This window comes from Cynocephalus volans, chromosome 3 (genome assembly GCF_027409185.1).
Source record: "Cynocephalus volans isolate mCynVol1 chromosome 3, mCynVol1.pri, whole genome shotgun sequence".
NCBI classification, from domain to species: domain Eukaryota; kingdom Metazoa; phylum Chordata; class Mammalia; order Dermoptera; family Cynocephalidae; genus Cynocephalus; species Cynocephalus volans.
In genome coordinates, this window is record NC_084462.1 from 117,558,079 (window position 1) to 117,575,187 (window position 17,109).

The window sequence follows — 17,109 nt, forward strand, 5'->3', positions numbered from 1 at the left end:
TGTGGCTGGGGTTGAGGAAAGAGGTGTTAGAAAGACTGAAGAGTTCCCTATCCTGTGGCCTCCATGGTGTCTCCATGTCTGCTTTCCTTCCACGACTGGTGCTGGACAACAAGGAAGGGGGTGAACAGGACCTGGTAGGACCACGCTCCCAGTCTCAAGGGCAATTTTGCCACGGAAGCTGGACTCCTTCAGGCTACCCCATAGCACGTACTGTACTTGTTTCCTCTGAGACCTGCCCTCTCTAAGGTTATGAATGGTTTTCTTTTTGTTTATTCAGTGGCTTTTCCTTAATTCACATAAAATTAGTCATTTTAAACTGACCAATTCAGTGGCATTTAGCATACTCACAATTTTGTGCAATCACCACCTCTACGTCCAAAAGGAAAGCCCATGCCTAGTAACCACCTGCTCCCACTCTTCCCTCCCTGCAGCCCCTGCAGCCACCAATCTTCATGGTCCCTATGGGTTTACCTATTTTGGATGTTTCATATAAATGGAATTACACAGTACGTGACGTGTTGTGTCTGGCTTCTTTCACTGAGCATGTTTTCGAGGCCATTAGCTTTTATGACTGATAGGTGGTACCAGTTTGAAAGTCAGAGATTCTTCAGGTGGTTTTGCCACAGCACAGTTTAACCTCAGGACCTTTCCCCAGATCCCTTCAACAGTTCATGAGACCATGGGCAAGCCTTTCTTCCTCTAATTCACTTAGTAAATGTTTTTTGAGAACCTGCTCCATGCCAGGCACTGTTTTAGGTGCTGGGGCTCAGGTGGAGACAGGACAGACAAAGCCCCTGCCCCCATGAAGCTTATTTATAGGAGGAAAACCCCTGCTTCCCATTTTTGGACTCCCTTTTGTCCCTGTTCTCTGTTGAGAATAAAGGCAGTTTTTACTATTATAAAACTTACTCTAAAACAACATCTGATTAATTTTTCATATTCAACTATTTCAGAATTATCTGTGGAGTCAAGAGTGGGAAATAGTCCATGTCAGTATTCATTTTAGTGAGATTTGTGAGATGACTTTGGATTTTACTTGTCTGTTTTGAGTTTCTGATCAGCTTTGTTATTGAAAAAGAGCATTCACTAGAACAGTTTTTGATCATTAGTGTGAGATACACTTTCAAAGAGTTTTCTGAGCTGAGACAAGTTACTTTAACATTATTGTCAATCTGATAGATAGTGAGCAGGATTTGATTGCTTTAATGTGTCAGTTGTGATAGAATTTCACAGACAATGGACCTGCTTTTCAAACAAAGATTATTTTCAGGAAATAGAAAGTCCTTGAGCTATGGTATGGGTCTGGCTGTGGACTGGGCAGGTGTCTTTTCTCCTTTGGTTATTCCTGCAGGAAAAACCTAGCTAGGGCATGCAAAGACAAATGCATCACCCCATTTACAGTGCAGTGGGAGTGCGACGAGGGCCTGGTCAATGTTTCTTTCACTGAATCCCATGTATGTGGTTGTACTAAAGGGATTAGTCAACCAACCACCAGCTTTAATGCAAACACTGTTATGGTGAAGTACCATTCAGCCATGCTCTTCTCCCCTCACTTCCACATGGGAAATTTATGCTGATAGCTGCCAGTCACGGCACCTCCACTGTGTGCCAGGCCCTCCCATAGGGCTTCACGTGTATTTTCTTATTTAAAGCTCTTAAACATCTTTAAGGTAGATACAAAGATTATCTTGGATAAACAAATGAAACCAAGGAATATAGAAGTTAAATAACTTGTCCCGGATCACACAGTACAACATGTGGGAGGAGGGATCCAGATTTCAAACCCAGATTTGTTTGAGTTCCTGCCCCCCATCCCCAAATGGCTGATGAACAGTGAACCTTCTTTTCTTCTATTTCTATTTTCTTCCATATTTTTTCTCGCTAACTCTGAATCCATTCTCTGCTTAACAAGAGGCAGAGTATTACAAACTCAGAGTTCTCTTAAAAGCTATCTTTCCATTTTGTGAGGACTAGTTCTTCATTATTGTTATTGACATTGTGTTTGTTTCTATATAATTTCTATCTAAGTCTAATTTAGGAAAATATATATATGCATCTAATGCTCAGACACTTTGGTTAGGTTTAGGACTGAAGCTAGGAAAAATATTGCACCAAAAAAAAATAGAGTGAATGTATGAATGTTGGAATTTCTTCTTGTTTAAATTGATTTCACCACCCTGATCTATATATTATTTCCTCCTCCTCCCCATCACTCCTTCAAACCTCCATGTGTTCTGCTTTTAATCCAAGGGTAAAAACATTCATCTTTATTCAATTACTGTTGATGCTATTTATACTTTTGTTGTTTTTATTTATTTTGTATGCTTTTGTTGTATTCTACTTTTCTACAGATCATCTCTCCTCCCAGGTTTTTGCATGTGATGCTGCTCAGCTTATTCTTGGATCTAGAATAAATCGGGGAAACATACTGCAAGATCTCCCAATGGTTTTGCTCATTCTGAGCACCGGAAGTTTGACTGCAACATTTCAGTTCATCCCAGTCTTTTTGAGGTTTTTTAGAAAGAGTCTTTCAAAAGATGCAACTTTTTTTGTGTGTGTGTGTGTGTCTTTTTCGTGACCGGCACTCAGCCAGTGAGTGCACCGGCCATTCCTGTATAGGATCCGAACCCGCGGTGGGAGCGTCGCTGCGCTCCCAGCGCCGCACTCTCCCTAGTGCGCCACGAGAAAAGACACAACTTTTTAAAGGAAATTAAAGGAATCCAGAGGCAGCTATATCAGATCTCTATTAGGTTGCTGTTTTGTGAATGTCATTTTCCTTCATCTCCACTCTTTAGCTGATAATGTGTTTCTCATCTTTTATAAACACCCACCATTTAACTTAAAATTTTAAGAAAATCCTGGAAATGTAATCCTGAGTTAGGTCCATACAAGTATATAGGATGTCAATTCAGACATGTGTTGCTGGCTGCCATTGGAATGTTGGTTCTTTATCATCATCATCATTTCTCCAGCCACTTTTAGTTATTTTCTCTGCATGTATTATGCTAATATGAATAACCTGCTTCCAAGAATAAAGATAATAACATACACTAGCACAAATTAATTCCATTTGTTCCTTGAGCAGATCTGTACAGATATGTGTGTGTATAGTTGTTTATATAGCACCCTTGGTTTAAGCAAAAATTCTGTACCTATGAAGCAAGTTTATGAATGAAAGACCCTTGCACGAATTAATTTAATTCAGAATTATTTCTGGAATTGCTGGATCTCAATTGGAACCTCATTAACTACTCACCATCCTTTTGGTTTCAGTCATATACTCTCAGATTTTTTCTAAATTCATTTAGATTTATCACTTTATTAAAGACAGGAACATTTGCGTTCCCCTTTTTAAAATTACCAAACAATTCCTCTAGGAAAACAACAAAGGCCTAATTAACTTGAGTGTTATTATTGCCTGTGTTGGGCTCTCATCGAAGAGAGTATTCAACCAAATAATTTTCCCATCAGTTCCATCAATATATATGCATATCTTTTTTTTAAAGGCAACTTTTTTAGTTATATAAATATTCTAACATCTTTTCTCTTGGAAACTTTTCCCACTTTCTTGCCCCAGGGGTATGTTTTATGGTTGAGGTTAAATACTGAGGAAATGAAGATTTTATTGAAAATATTGACAGAATTTAATCCACAACAGGAAGGGAAGGAGTGAGGGCAGAGTGAGTAGCACTTCTTAAATATGAAAAAAATGAAAGTCTAAAGTGAATGATTTTTCTAATGGATCCTGTCAGATATTTCCTGGAATTGGCATAAAACATTTTTCAGAAACCATAATAAATTTAAGAGGTTTATAGGAGGAGAGAGTTAAGAAAAGGAAAATATTACATCCAAAAGTTTAGTATTTTTCTTTGGAAATTTTTCACTCCAGCTATTTTATTGAGCAAAGGATTTGTTCCTTTAGGTGCTACTGTAAGTTTTATACTCTCTCGGTTTGAGTTGGTAAAGCCAAAAGGCAAAATTCGGTCAGAAAATGACTGTGTTGAGGAAGACGATTCTGAGTTGCAGGCGTCAATTGGTCTTAACTGCAGGCACATCCAGATAACACAATTCCTGCGTCTCCATGTGAGCCCCTAAGTTTGGAACCCTCACAGAAAATCTGTGTTGCTAAATTTAAAAGCCAACCAGAGAGTTACAAAGAGAGCTCCTTTGAAAGACTAGTTCAATTATTTATTAGCACTCAGAGTACAATGTCAGCCAAGATAGTATTTGAAATTAATATACTATTTGATTAGACTGATTGATTGTTTCTTCAGCTGAAGATTTTAACATTGACATTGATTAGCCGTACTAACTGGTCATTAGTACTTCCTTTATCAGCAAGCAAAGAATAAACAGAAATTCTAATAAAAATTCATCACAGGGAATGTACTCCATACCTAAGCAACTGTGATGACTGCCAGGTACTAGATTAACTGCTGTAACATTGGCAGCAGGAAAGATTTCTGTTAGAAAATTTAAAAATATCCCTTAATTAATATTTACTTTGTAACTGGTCTCTTTTAAACTTAAGTAGGTTACACAGATAATCTCTTACATATCCAGTATGATGAAGCGCTAATGGGTATTTTATACTGAATGTGTTTGTGTGGTATCCTTGAGCTATTAGTTTCAGGAAGGATGAGGGCTTCTTAGGAAAGTTCTACTAATGTGCTGCAGGTGAAGCTTTTCCCCACTACCGATGAATTAAAGCATTGTGGCCCGTTTTGCAACCAGACAGTCAAGATATTCTGACGTGTAATGCAAACACGCTGACCTGTCATACTGTGTGACACATCTCTCTACCTACCATGTCATGAAGCCTTTGTGGTTTTAATAGCAAATTGGAAGGAATGGTGAGAAAAGAGAATAAAGTAGACATGGGGATCCTTTACGAATCGGCTCAAGGCCACTTGAGCAATTCTACATACGTTAAAAATTACAGCGACCTAATACCCACTGCCTCCTCAACACTTCACAGGCATTAGCTCATTTAATACTCAGAATGCTCTTGAAAGACGGACAGTGCGATCCCATTTTATAGGTGACAAGACGTGTTCAGCAAGGATAAACAGCTTGCCTAAGGTCACGCAGCCGGTAAGCAGCAAAGTCAGCCCTTCAACCAGTCTGTTGGTTCTAGAGCCATGCTCATCCTCCTGGCTACCCTGCATAAGCTTATGCTGAACTGCTAAGTTCCGTTTGTGTTTCTGTCTGTGGATGAGGCTGTCAGGGCCTGCAGTACACATATCACCTTTCTTGGATCTAGCATAAATCCAGACAGCTGGACAGCAAGTAAGGATGGTGAAGGAATCTGGACATAGTCCAGGAGCCCATCCCACTACAGCATCCCAGAATGTGTCAAGCTGTACCTAAACAGGGGTAAAACCAGGAAGTCCCAGGAAAGGTCAGGGGTCCCAAGTGGGCAGGCAGAGAGCAGCATGAGGGATTGTGGGCTACTTCATCCTTGAGAGCCAGGAAAATCTTCAGATAGTTATTATTCTGGGGCCAGAGGTGGGCTGGAGGGGGAGGTTCCTGTCTGTAATACATAAGGGCAGGACTGACAGTAATGAGACACAGTAACAAGGATCAAAGTGAAATCTCTGTCTGAGAGCAGCTGGAGTAGAGGGGACTGAGAGAGCCGTGGTTAAGGAAGTGCCCTGGAGCACTCAGCCCAGGAAGGTGGAGGAGACCAGACACGTGTTGCCCATCTAGAGTCTCACTGGGAGCAGGGCCAAGTTCTGAAGAGGCAGGCCCTCAAAAGGAAGGCAGAGGAAGGGGGCACCGTCAAGAGCCTCTAGTCATGGATGGCTCACGTGGTGGCTACAACTCCATTCCAAGTCCCCAGACAAGAGGGAGTTGGCCATGTGTGGCTGCAGATAGTAGTACTCCACTGCAGACTACAGGACCACAATAGTGTCAGGGTGGGTGTACCTTAAGAGGTGTCAGAGGCCATACTCTTTTACCTTCATCTAACTGACAGTTTTATCTTCACCCAATCCAAGATTTAAAATGTAGAAGAATCAATAGGAAATGGTTAATTTCATAAATTACAATTTGACTGTAATAATCTTACATTTTAATCTATGTTATTGCCTTCAGTGACAAATTGCTATTGATAGAAAAGCCCATTTCAATAATTTTTGAATGTTATTACAAAGAGGAATAGAGTTGATAATTATGCTATATCTTTCAAATCCATGCTTGGAGCAGTTTTCTTTCCTGACTTTTTTTCAGGAGATTTTGAATGAATGAAATTTTCATGCTTGTGTTCCCTAATTCTTTTTTTTCTTTTTCTTTTTCTTTTTTTTCCTTCTCCTGCACAGGAGACTTTGAATGTGATTGATCCTGGCTTGATGGACTTAAATGGGATGAGTGAGGATGCCCTGGAATGGGATGAAACAGATATAAGTAATAAGCTAATTAGTTTGAATGAAGAATCAAGTGATCTTGATCAAGAACCCCAACCTGGAATGCCTTCCTTGAAACTTGAACAGACAAGTGGTGAGGACCCTGGTTATGAAGAGGAGGCAGGTGACCAGGAGGGATCTCGGTATGCCTCAAATGCTACTGCCCCCTCCAGTCCACACATTTACCAAGTGTATACCCTCCACAATGTTGAACTCTATGAGGACAACCACATGCCATTTCTGAAAAACAGTCCAAAGTTCACTGGCATGACACAGCCTAATGTTTTAACTAAGAGTCTCAGTAAAGACTCTTCATTTTCATCTACCAAATCTTTGCCAGATCTTCTAGGGAGTTCTAATTTGGTGAAGCCCTGCCAATGCCACGGAGGAGACATGAGCCACAATTCAGGTAGTGAGAGTGGAATCGTCAGTGAAGGAGACACTGAAACCACTACCAACTCTGAAATGTGCTTGCTCAGTGCGGTGGATGGGTCCCCAAGTAACCTTGAAACTGAACATCTGGATCCACAAATAGGAGATGCAGTTAACGTGTTAAAGCAAAAATTTAAAGATGAGGGGGAATGCATTAAGCCTTCAAATAGCTCTCAGTCATCCATTTCACCAGTGGGTTGTGTAAATGGAAAAGTTGGAGATTTAAACAGTGTTACCAAACATACTCCTGATTGTTTGGGAGAAGAATTACAAGGAAAACATGATGTGTTTACATTTTATGATTACTCATACCTCCAAGGCTCAAAACTCAAATTACCAATGATAATGAAACAGTCACAAAGTGAAAAAGCACATGTGGAAGATCCACTGCTTCGTGGTTTTTATTTTGATAAAAAATCCTGCAAATCTAAACATCAGGCTACAGAGTTACAACCAGATGCACCTCCCCATGGAAAGATTTTGGCAAGTGCATGCCATGAAATGGATCACAATTCATATAAAAGTGGCGATATAGAAAAGACATTCACTGGCATGCAGAATGCCAAACAGCTCTCCCTTTTATCTCATAGTTCATCAATTGAGTCCCTTTCTCCGGGGGGTGACTTATTTGGATTGAGCATCTTTAAAAATGGCACTGACAGCCTCCAGCGAAGCACTTCTTTAGAAAGTTGGTTGACATCCTATAAAAGCAATGAAGATCTGTTTAGCTGTCACAGTTCTGGAGACATAAGCGTGAGCAGTGGCTCAGTTGGTGAGCTGAGTAAAAGGACATTAGATCTCCTGAATCGTTTGGAAAATATCCAGAGCCCCTCAGAACAAAAAATGAAGCGCAGTGTTTCTGATATCACTCTGCAAAGCAGTTCCCAAAAGATGTCCTTTACTGGCCAGATGTCACTGGACATAGCATCTTCTATCAATGAAGACTCGGCAGCATCTCTTACAGAACTGAGCAGCAGTGATGAGCTCTCTCTCTGCTCAGAGGATATTGTATTACACAAGAACAAGATCCCGGAATCGAATACATCATTCAGGAAGCGCTTGACTCGTTCGGTGGCTGATGAAAGCGATGTCAATGTCAGCATGATCGTGAATGTCTCTTGTACCTCTGCTTGCACTGATGATGAAGATGACAGCGACCTCCTCTCCAGCTCTACGCTCACCTTGACTGAAGAAGAGCTGTGCATCAAAGATGAGGATGACGACTCCAGTATTGCAACAGATGATGAAATTTATGAGGAATGCAATTTGATATCAGGGCTGGACTATATAAAGAATGAATTGCAGACCTGGATTAGGCCAAAATTCTCCCTGACAAAAGATAAGAAAAGGTGCGATCTCAGTGATGAAGTAAAGCGTAGTAAAGTTGTAAGTAGTAGTGAGATGACCAATCCCTCTGATACCCTGAACATTGAGACCCTTCTAAATGGTTCCATAAAACGTCACTCTGAAAATAATGGAAATGGTAAGAATTCATCCCATATCCATGAGTTAGGGACAAAGGGTGAAAATAAGAAAAATGTTTTCAAAGTCAGTAAAGATCCACATGTAGCTGACATGGAAAATGGCAATATTGAAAGTACCCCAGAAAGGCAAAAGGACAAATTGAATGAGATTTCAAAGGTATCAGAAAATCTTGGTTCAAATGGGAAGAAGATTGCAGAGAGTGAGCATTGTAAGTGTAAAGCATTTATGGATAGTTCGGATGATTCAAATATTGCTGGAAAGGAATTTGTTCCCCAAACCTTTAGACATCTTCCAAAGAAATGCCCAAATCACCACCATTTTGAAAATCAAAGCGCTGCTTCCACTCCCACTGAGAAGTCTTGCCCAGACCTGGATCTAGAAACCAGACAAGACTCTGATGTACTGCATTCTTCATCTAAGAATGCACCAAGTGTGGCTCGAAAATCTGCTGGTTGCTGCCTAGCACTTGAACAAAATGAGACAGAGGAAAATGCTTCTATCAGCGACAACATTTCCTGTTGCAAGTGTGAGCCAGATGTTTTCCATGAAAAAGATGCTGAAGATTGTTCAGTTCATGACTTTGTTAAGGAAATCATTGACATGGCTTCAACAGCCCTCAAAAGTAAATCTCAACCTGAAAACGAGGTGGCTGCTCCTACTTCATTAACTCAAATCAAGGAGAAAGTGTTGGAACATTCTCACCGGCCCATCCAGCTGAGAAAAGGGGACTTTTACTCCTATTTATCTCTCTCATCTCATGATAGTGATTGTGGGGAGGTCACCAGTTACATAGAGGAGAAGAGCAACACTCCGTTGCCACTGGACACTGCTGACTCGGGCTTAGATGACAGGGAAGATATTGAATGCTTCTTTGAGGCCTGTGTTGAGGATGACTCTGATAGAGAGGAGCCCGTGAATGAATCTGCAGTTCCTGCTGAAGCTGAAATGCCACTACAAGCAAGAGCAAGCCCATCTAAGTTCATTGATCTTTCTTTCTTAGCTGATGATGCAGACATGGCGGCCTTTTCAAGTCCTCCCCCTCAGAAAGGAACTAACGTTGGAAAGGAAGTGGATGTTTTACCCCACACTTCCAATGGCTATGCAGAAAGCTCAGAGTTTATTCCTTTGGGGCTGGGCATTGAAAAGGAGAGTTTAGAAAAACAGGGTGTGTCTGGAATGCCAGAAGAACATAATGCTGCTTCAGCCAAATCTCAAGTTCAAGACCTCTCCTCGAAGGCACATCAGCCAAAAGACAAGGCCGCATTGCATCCCAGCTCCAAATCTTTAACCTGTGAAGAAAATCTTCTAAACCTTCATGAAGAACGACATAGAAATATGCATAGGTAGAATGTAACCCCCTCCAAGCATGAAAATCGTCTCATTGAAAGGTACGTATAATCCTCATGACATATGCAGTCGGCCCTCCTTAGCTGTGGGTTCTACGTTCGTGGATTTAACCAACCACATATAGAAAATATTCAAAAAGAAAATTGCATCTGTACTGAACACGTATAGACTTTTTTCTTGTCTCGATTCCCTAAACAGGACAGTATAACTATTTACAAGGCATTTCTATTGTGTTAAGTATTATTAGTAATCTAGAGATGATTTAAAGTATAGAGGAGGCTGTGCATAGGTTATATGCAAATACTACACCATTTTACTTGAAGGACTTGAGCATCCTCAGATTTTGATATCCACGGGAAGTGCTGGAACCAATCCCCCTGGATACCAAGGGCCAGCTGTATATGAGTGTATTTAAAATACAAGTTTGAGTCAACAAAACTGTGGTAGGAGAAAAGACTAGTCAGAATAACTGGTCATGGCAGATATTTACGTAAAAAAGACATTTAGATAGAAGAAATACTCTCAACAATGAAAGCAACTCTGAAGCAAAAGGAAAAAAAGCAGTGAAAATTGACATTCTTAGTGGCGTTATCTTTATTATATACGTCAGTCTGGCAAGAAGAATACAAAACTTGAGGACGTACTCCAACAATTTAGGACCTCAAATTCTTCCACTGAGGGAGAAAAAAGATTATCCAAATTTCAATAATAGCCCACAGTCATAATGCACACACAGCCGCAGCGCACCCCACTTCAGTTTCCTGCACAGAGAGCTGCCCGCTCCCTTCAGTGCCTGGAGATGAACAGTGATTAGGTTAAAGGCTGCATCTCCTGATTTGGGCCTTCCTTTTATGCTTCTGTCTAATGTAACTATCATCACATTTGCTTCCCCAGTGGAAGGCTGTGCTGTCACAGCGCCTAATCATGGCCATGTCTAAGGATTCAAACAGGAGGGGGAAGCTGACGTTAAAGAAGAGGCTCTTATTTATCCACACACAGATTGAGAACAGGCACAGAAAGCAAATGCAGAGAGAATACATGACAAGTTAATGGCGTTTTGATAAAAACAGAATTTTTGAATTTTGCCTGAAGGTGACAGGCTGATTTCCATCAAATTTTTTAGGAAAGTCATTCCATTCTTCATATTTAATGAGACAGTTATTGATTGATAATTCTGAGACGATGATGTATCTCTAAAAGTGACACAAAGATTCTGTTATTTCCCATTTCTAAGGCCCAGTGATGAATATGCTTTTTCAATCAAGTTTAAAGAAGAAAATTTGAGCTTTCAAATGTGAGACCATATTTCACCCAAGCATGAGGTGCCTAATGCCATCACCACCCCCTACTCCAGAAGCTTAATGCTGTAACCTAAACTCGTGCTATAGGAAATGAATTACAGAAGCAATCTACCCTAATTTGTTAACTTATTCAAATAACAGTTATTATACTTAACTATGCTAAAGATTATCTTTTTTGTGGCAGATTGTTTATTTTTTGATGAGCCTAATTACTGATTTTCTAAAAGTAATTTACATTTATTACAAATACATCTTTTAAAATGTGACAGATAAATGTTGTTCCCATAATGTATTATGAAAAAAGTTACTATTTAAAAACACATTATTTAATTTGAAAGATGAATGGCAAACATCATTATTTTTTTTTCCCTCAACACCTGTGCCCTAAGCTCATTAAAATGTGTGATTCTGTGTAGAGCTGCTAGAAATGGGGAATGAGGGGGGAATCTATACCATATATATACCCTAAAAATAAACTCAGCATACAAAATTGAAGAAAGGCATCCTACTTACTAATATAGCTCAACTAATTTTCTGTGTTTCAGACTCTATTTACAATTGGCTGCAAGTGAGAACAAAAGTAGGAGAGAGAGAAATATATTTTCTGTGAAACGTGTCTACCCTATAATCACATTCCCCATCAGTATGCAGTAAAACTGACCATTAAGGGAGAGTAACTGCAATTCCATAAGCTGCTTCAAAACAAGTTCTATTAGAACCGATTGTACCGCTGGCTCTGCCAACCTCCACAGAAGGGCTGGTAGAGCCTGGCTGATTTTGTTTTCTGAAAGGGGATAAAGGCTTGAAAGCAACCCCACTCTGAGCATGACATCATGTGACTGTGACCCTCAAGTCAGCAGTCATGCCGAGATCCGGAGCTCGAGAAGCTCTGGCACTGGAGAAGCCTCTGGGATGTACTCTTCCTTTTTTGATCCTTTGGGAATTTCTTCTCTCTCTTACATAGACATAGAATTGAAATGAAATGTAAATGATGAGCAGCTCCATCTTTAGGCTTGGAGGAAGTGAATGTGCTGATGATCTGTGTAACCCTCATATTTTACCAGAAGGGCCGGTGGGAAACTATCAGCCAGCCGGCCTGCCAGCCAGCCTTACTTTGTTGAGCCCCCACGATGCCTGGCCCTATTTCAGGCAAAGGGAGAAGCAGCTAGATTTTATTTCTGCAGAACTCACATCGCCCCCAAGTGACTTATCAGCCTAGAGCCTTCTAAATAGCCATATTTAGTGGTACTATTTAGGTTTTTTTTCAGTATCATGTGGACAAAACATCAGGGTGTCTGAATTTTTCCCCAGTTGTTAACATTGGGTACCTGGGTGTAAATATTCACGTATTGTTCAAGTATTGCCAACCAGGACAAAAAAAAAATCTCAAAATGTTGACATACCTTCAGTATTTAATGTCAAGAACGTGTAGTAAAATTATTTGGTAAATATGAGGTTTCATGGCTATAAGAGCTTAATTGTTGTTGTTCTTCCTACAGGATTCAAAAGAGCAAAAGAAAATGCTTTTTAAAGCCATTTGAAAACCATCAGTTGGGTACTCTTTGTATAAGCATAAAATTACCAAAATCAATTTGCTAGGTTTTTTGTTTTTGTTTTTCAGAAATAAGTTCTCAGATGATGAAATGAGTATAATACCATCCAGAAGCCGTATAACTTAGAATAGCAGATACAGTCTGCAACAAAAAGTTTTTTCAAAACGTTTTGAAAAGGTTTTTTATTTACTGTGCTGTAAGTAAAAATGCACTGAAGCTGAGAAGTTATAACATAATCTAACAGCATGCATTTGCACTGATTTCTAGACACACTGCTGTGCTTTTCACCATTTTCATTTTATGTATCGTGTTTCTACAAAAATAGAGAGGTCAGTTACAGCAAATCACATCAAAGGAAAGGTAACTGGATAGATCCAGGTCTTTCTGCCTAATTTGGAGGAAGCACATAATGTATGTCTGGAGTGTCTCCTCGGACCTGCCTAAGAGATGTACTTTGCACTAATCTTTTTGCTGTATTCTGACAGTTATTTCTTCATAATCCTCATCATAAGCCTCTGATCTTTAGTGAATGGTTTAACCCTAAACTTCAATCTGGATAAATCCTGTGGTATAAAATTTTAACTCATCACATGCAAACATTGTGTACTTTGTTTTTTCCTTTTGGTTTGCTCTGGTTGTTTGGGATTTTGGTGTGTGTGTGTGTGTGTGTGTGTGTGCGTGCGTGTGTGTGTGTGTGTGTGTGTGTGTGTTAGGGGCATGGGGTTGGGAGTTGTGTTTACTTACAATGCACATATTTCCTTTAAAACTTTTTAGCTTCTTTGCCTTTCCAACTTTATTGGTCTGTAAAAGTAATAGTTGGTGGCCTGTAGGTTTTAGATTTTAGGGGATCACTTGTATTAATGCGTGCTCAAGTATACATATATACAATTAAAAGTGCTGCTGCTCAGTTTTTACCACCTAAGGAAGCTGTAAGAACAAATATTCCTCATGTATGCAACACAAATTTTCATTCTGTTAATTGGATTGACACTAAGTGTTTGATATTTCTCAAAGCTGGCCAAACAGATTTAAGAAACTAGCTTTGGTGATTATGTATTAATTTTTCACTAGACAATACAGGTATAATCTCATCAAATTTACCTTTAAAATCACTTTAATAAATTAAAATTTTGCTGGATGTGAAGTATTTTTTTAATTATCCAGCACTTCTGAATAACTAGCCCTGCCATGCTAAATAACAAAGATTTTATTGGACATTCACAAACACACACACATACACCCAGATCTGGGCCTTGGCCAATTTAGCCTGAACATTTCCAAGTGGGCCAAGTTGAAAGAATTGATTATCCAGAGAGAATTTAAATGCCAGCATTTAGTAAGACCAGATTCGCCTCACCTAAGGATTCCCTACTCAGTGGCCAGATTTCAAATGAGTCATGTCCTCAGCACTTGAACAATGCACCACGCTTTCTTGTGTCACTGCCCTGTTTTACTGTACCAAATTTTGTCCCATCTGTTCCTGCCAGTCTCCCCCTGTTCTTTAACTTTCCTGCTCTCCCCAATTTCCTGTGGCTCCAGACAAACCACTTTTTGTTAAAGTTTTTCTGGCTCTTATACAAGTTGCATGATTGTCGAAAAAGAGAGGGCAAGATAGGGAGAATGAGAATATTTTGTTCTGGAAGAGCAACAAAAAAACCTGTTATCAGACATGAGAACTCTGTTTAAAACCAGACAAGCAAAAGCTTGCTTCATTTGAGAGCTGGTCAGAGGATCTAAAATAATTGCATCCTGCTTTGCCTAAACCTGGAATTTAGGTGTTCCTCACATTTGACCAGTTGCTTTCAGCCATTTAGAGATAGGCAGAACAGACTGAGTTTGAAACAAATTTGTATCTGAGACATCAGATGTACAAAAATAATTGAATCAGTCTCATTACCACAATGCTGTCTGTAGCTTAAATGAAATGTGTTGGTATTTAAGCTAGAAGCCCCAGTTATATCCTTTTATAGGTAAGGGGCTGAAACCTTTAGGATTATCACAATGTTATGAATATTTCACCAACATAAAACAGTGGAATTGTTCAACACCACACATAAAGTCATGGAAGGGAGGGTTAAAGCTGAGAGGCCAGGTTCCCGGTTTTTAAATCATTGCTAACACTTTGCTGCATCACTGGGCATCAGCAGCCTCACATTTTCATGTTGTTTCGAAGCTATCGTGAGTGTTCAAAACTGAGTTTACAGAAAAAAGAGTGGATGAGATCCAAAGAAAAAGTCAAACTTGATTTTTCCTGTTTTCTTTGAAACCATGTCTTTTTAAAAAGATCAATGTATTTTTCTCATCTATACCAAAATGTTTTTTGTCAGTATTGTGAACCTTGGCCTATTACAATCACTATAATTCATGTATCCTTTTATTTCAGAACATGAGCATGTAGTCTCAAAATGGTAGCTTTTGGTGGTTCCTCAAAGGGCTTGGTTTTGCAAATAAAAAAGACATTTCTGAAACCTTGTCTTTTTTTTTTTTTTGGTAGATAAGCTTGGCTGCAACTCAGGGGTGGCCTCATCTTCCCGCCCTGGGCTGGTCTCACGTTGTCACTGCCATTTGTTACATTGACTTCTCTCAAGTTGAATCTTCCTTCTAAATGCAGTTTTTCCACAAGAGCCTTGTGATCTGGATGTGTGCACTGGTTCTCTTTAGATGATTGTCTTTGAAGTTCAGCAAAGCTGCTTGTTCTCCCATGGATTCCTGTCCCAAGCTACCTCTACCAACCCTCTCTCCAGCAGGACTTTTCTGCTTGCCTCCTCCCCTCCCATCTGCTCTTTAAAGTTCTGCAGTTCACCAAATTGATGGTCCATTAAATTCACCTGTCTGGAATGACTCCTCTACCAGTACTTGACCAATTTCATGTTGCAATCTGGATTTTTTTTTTTTTTTTTTTTTTTATGGTATGATGCCTATGTTTATTGAAAAGGTTTTACCTAAAAAGCCAACATTTGGTTTGATTGCAGCATAGAGAACAAACACTTCCTTCTCTCAAAATTAATCAACTTTTAAAAATGCCATTTGATTTATTTCATTAAAAAAATAATAATCTATGCAGCACTTCAAGAAACAACTATATGGTGTTGTATATTATAAACTGGTGAATTCTACTATTAAATTATGTACAACATTTTTGGTTTTTTATGCTTCTTGAGATGGTAATGAGAAAAAAGTTTTTTTAAAAAGTGTGCCTTGCTGTATTTCTTATACCATTTATTAAAAAGCTGCTTTCATGGTAAAATTATATTGGTTTGAAAGGAGGAAATAGCAAGGTTAAGATGTGTGAATAATTTCTGTATATATGTATAACCAAGTACAAACATTGATGTATAATGACAGTCTAAAATGCTTTCATGTTTGTGATGTCTAGTGATGTGGAAAATATAAGCCTTAAATCCATTAGATTGCATGGTAATTAAAATTGGCATAATAAACATAGTTTATTGGGGGAAAAGGAAAATTAGTGATCTCTTCTACCTGTGTTCTTTACCAAATTGTTGCATCTGGTTCTGGAAATATATAACATGTAGCAGCTTCCAAAATATCCATATTACTTAAAAGGCTTAAAATTACTTAGAGACTAGACATGAAGGCTTCATGATTTTCAAAATCTTTCCAGTCACTCTAAAGATCATGGAACAACAAATGGTTAAACACCAGTCTCCCTAAACCAATTTCTACTTATCATTAATGGTTTAATATTGGATTTCAGGATATCTTGTATGTCTTAATTTATTTTAAATAATTCTTTTGAATGGGTTTGATAGAAAGATGATAGAAAAGTATAGAAAATGTCACTATTATTTTGCTTTAGACTATACATTTCAGGTATATTTATTTTGTGTAAAAGAAATTAGCAAAGAAATATTCCATTTGGTCTTTACTGACTCTTGTTAAATGCAGTTTTTAATTTACATCATAACGCTTACTAAAATTCCTGACACACACAGGTACTCAATAAAAATTGGCTAAATTGAGGTATTGAATTAGGTAACACAGATGACATGTAGCATTTCATTTGGATAGGACTACACTAAAACATGTATACAACTAGAAAAAGGTGTAATGCAATATAAAATCACACAATATAAAATCAATATTTATCAAATTTCAAAAAAGGAAAATTTTGTGGATTCATGCAGTCACAGGAATGACAATCATTAATTTAACGGATAGTTCATAAACACCTTTTATCTGCAGGTCTTATTCAGATTCAGGGTTGCAACGATGAACACAAAGACAAAGGCCCCGCCCTACACTAGGGAGAAGAGAGCACACAGATGACATGCAGTGGGTGTCCCGCAGGGGAGGAAGAAAGCAAGTGTGGTGAAAGAGACACACAGAGAGAAGTAGCAGAGAGGGACAAGCAGAAGAAAAGAGATTAGGAGAGAGCAGAAAGTTAGACAAGAGAATAGTAATGAAGCTTTACTGCATGGGTAATAGGAGGAAAGGTAACTTGGGAGGACTCAATGAAGGGTCTTTTAAAAGGCTAAGTTGGTGCTGTTGTATGTAATATGCTAGGTGGCAAGGAAACTGTGTAGTCTTTGCTTCACACCTTATTTTATTTATCATTAGGACCAC

General features: G+C 39.0%; 1 protein-coding gene across 1 annotated transcript in view; it reads left to right on the forward strand.

Moving 5' to 3' along the window:
• The window catches only part of AKAP6 (A-kinase anchoring protein 6), a 353,091-nt gene extending 337,103 nt beyond the window's left edge, over window positions 1–15,988 (forward strand). Inside the window, exons 16-17 of the mRNA XM_063090114.1 lie at window positions 6,321–9,709; window positions 15,017–15,988. Of these exons, the coding sequence (XP_062946184.1) occupies window positions 6,321–9,668 (3,348 nt within the window). The 3' untranslated portion in view covers window positions 9,669–9,709; window positions 15,017–15,988. The remainder of the gene's footprint in view (window positions 1–6,320; window positions 9,710–15,016) is intronic.
• Window positions 15,989–17,109: the final 1,121 nt, after the last annotated feature.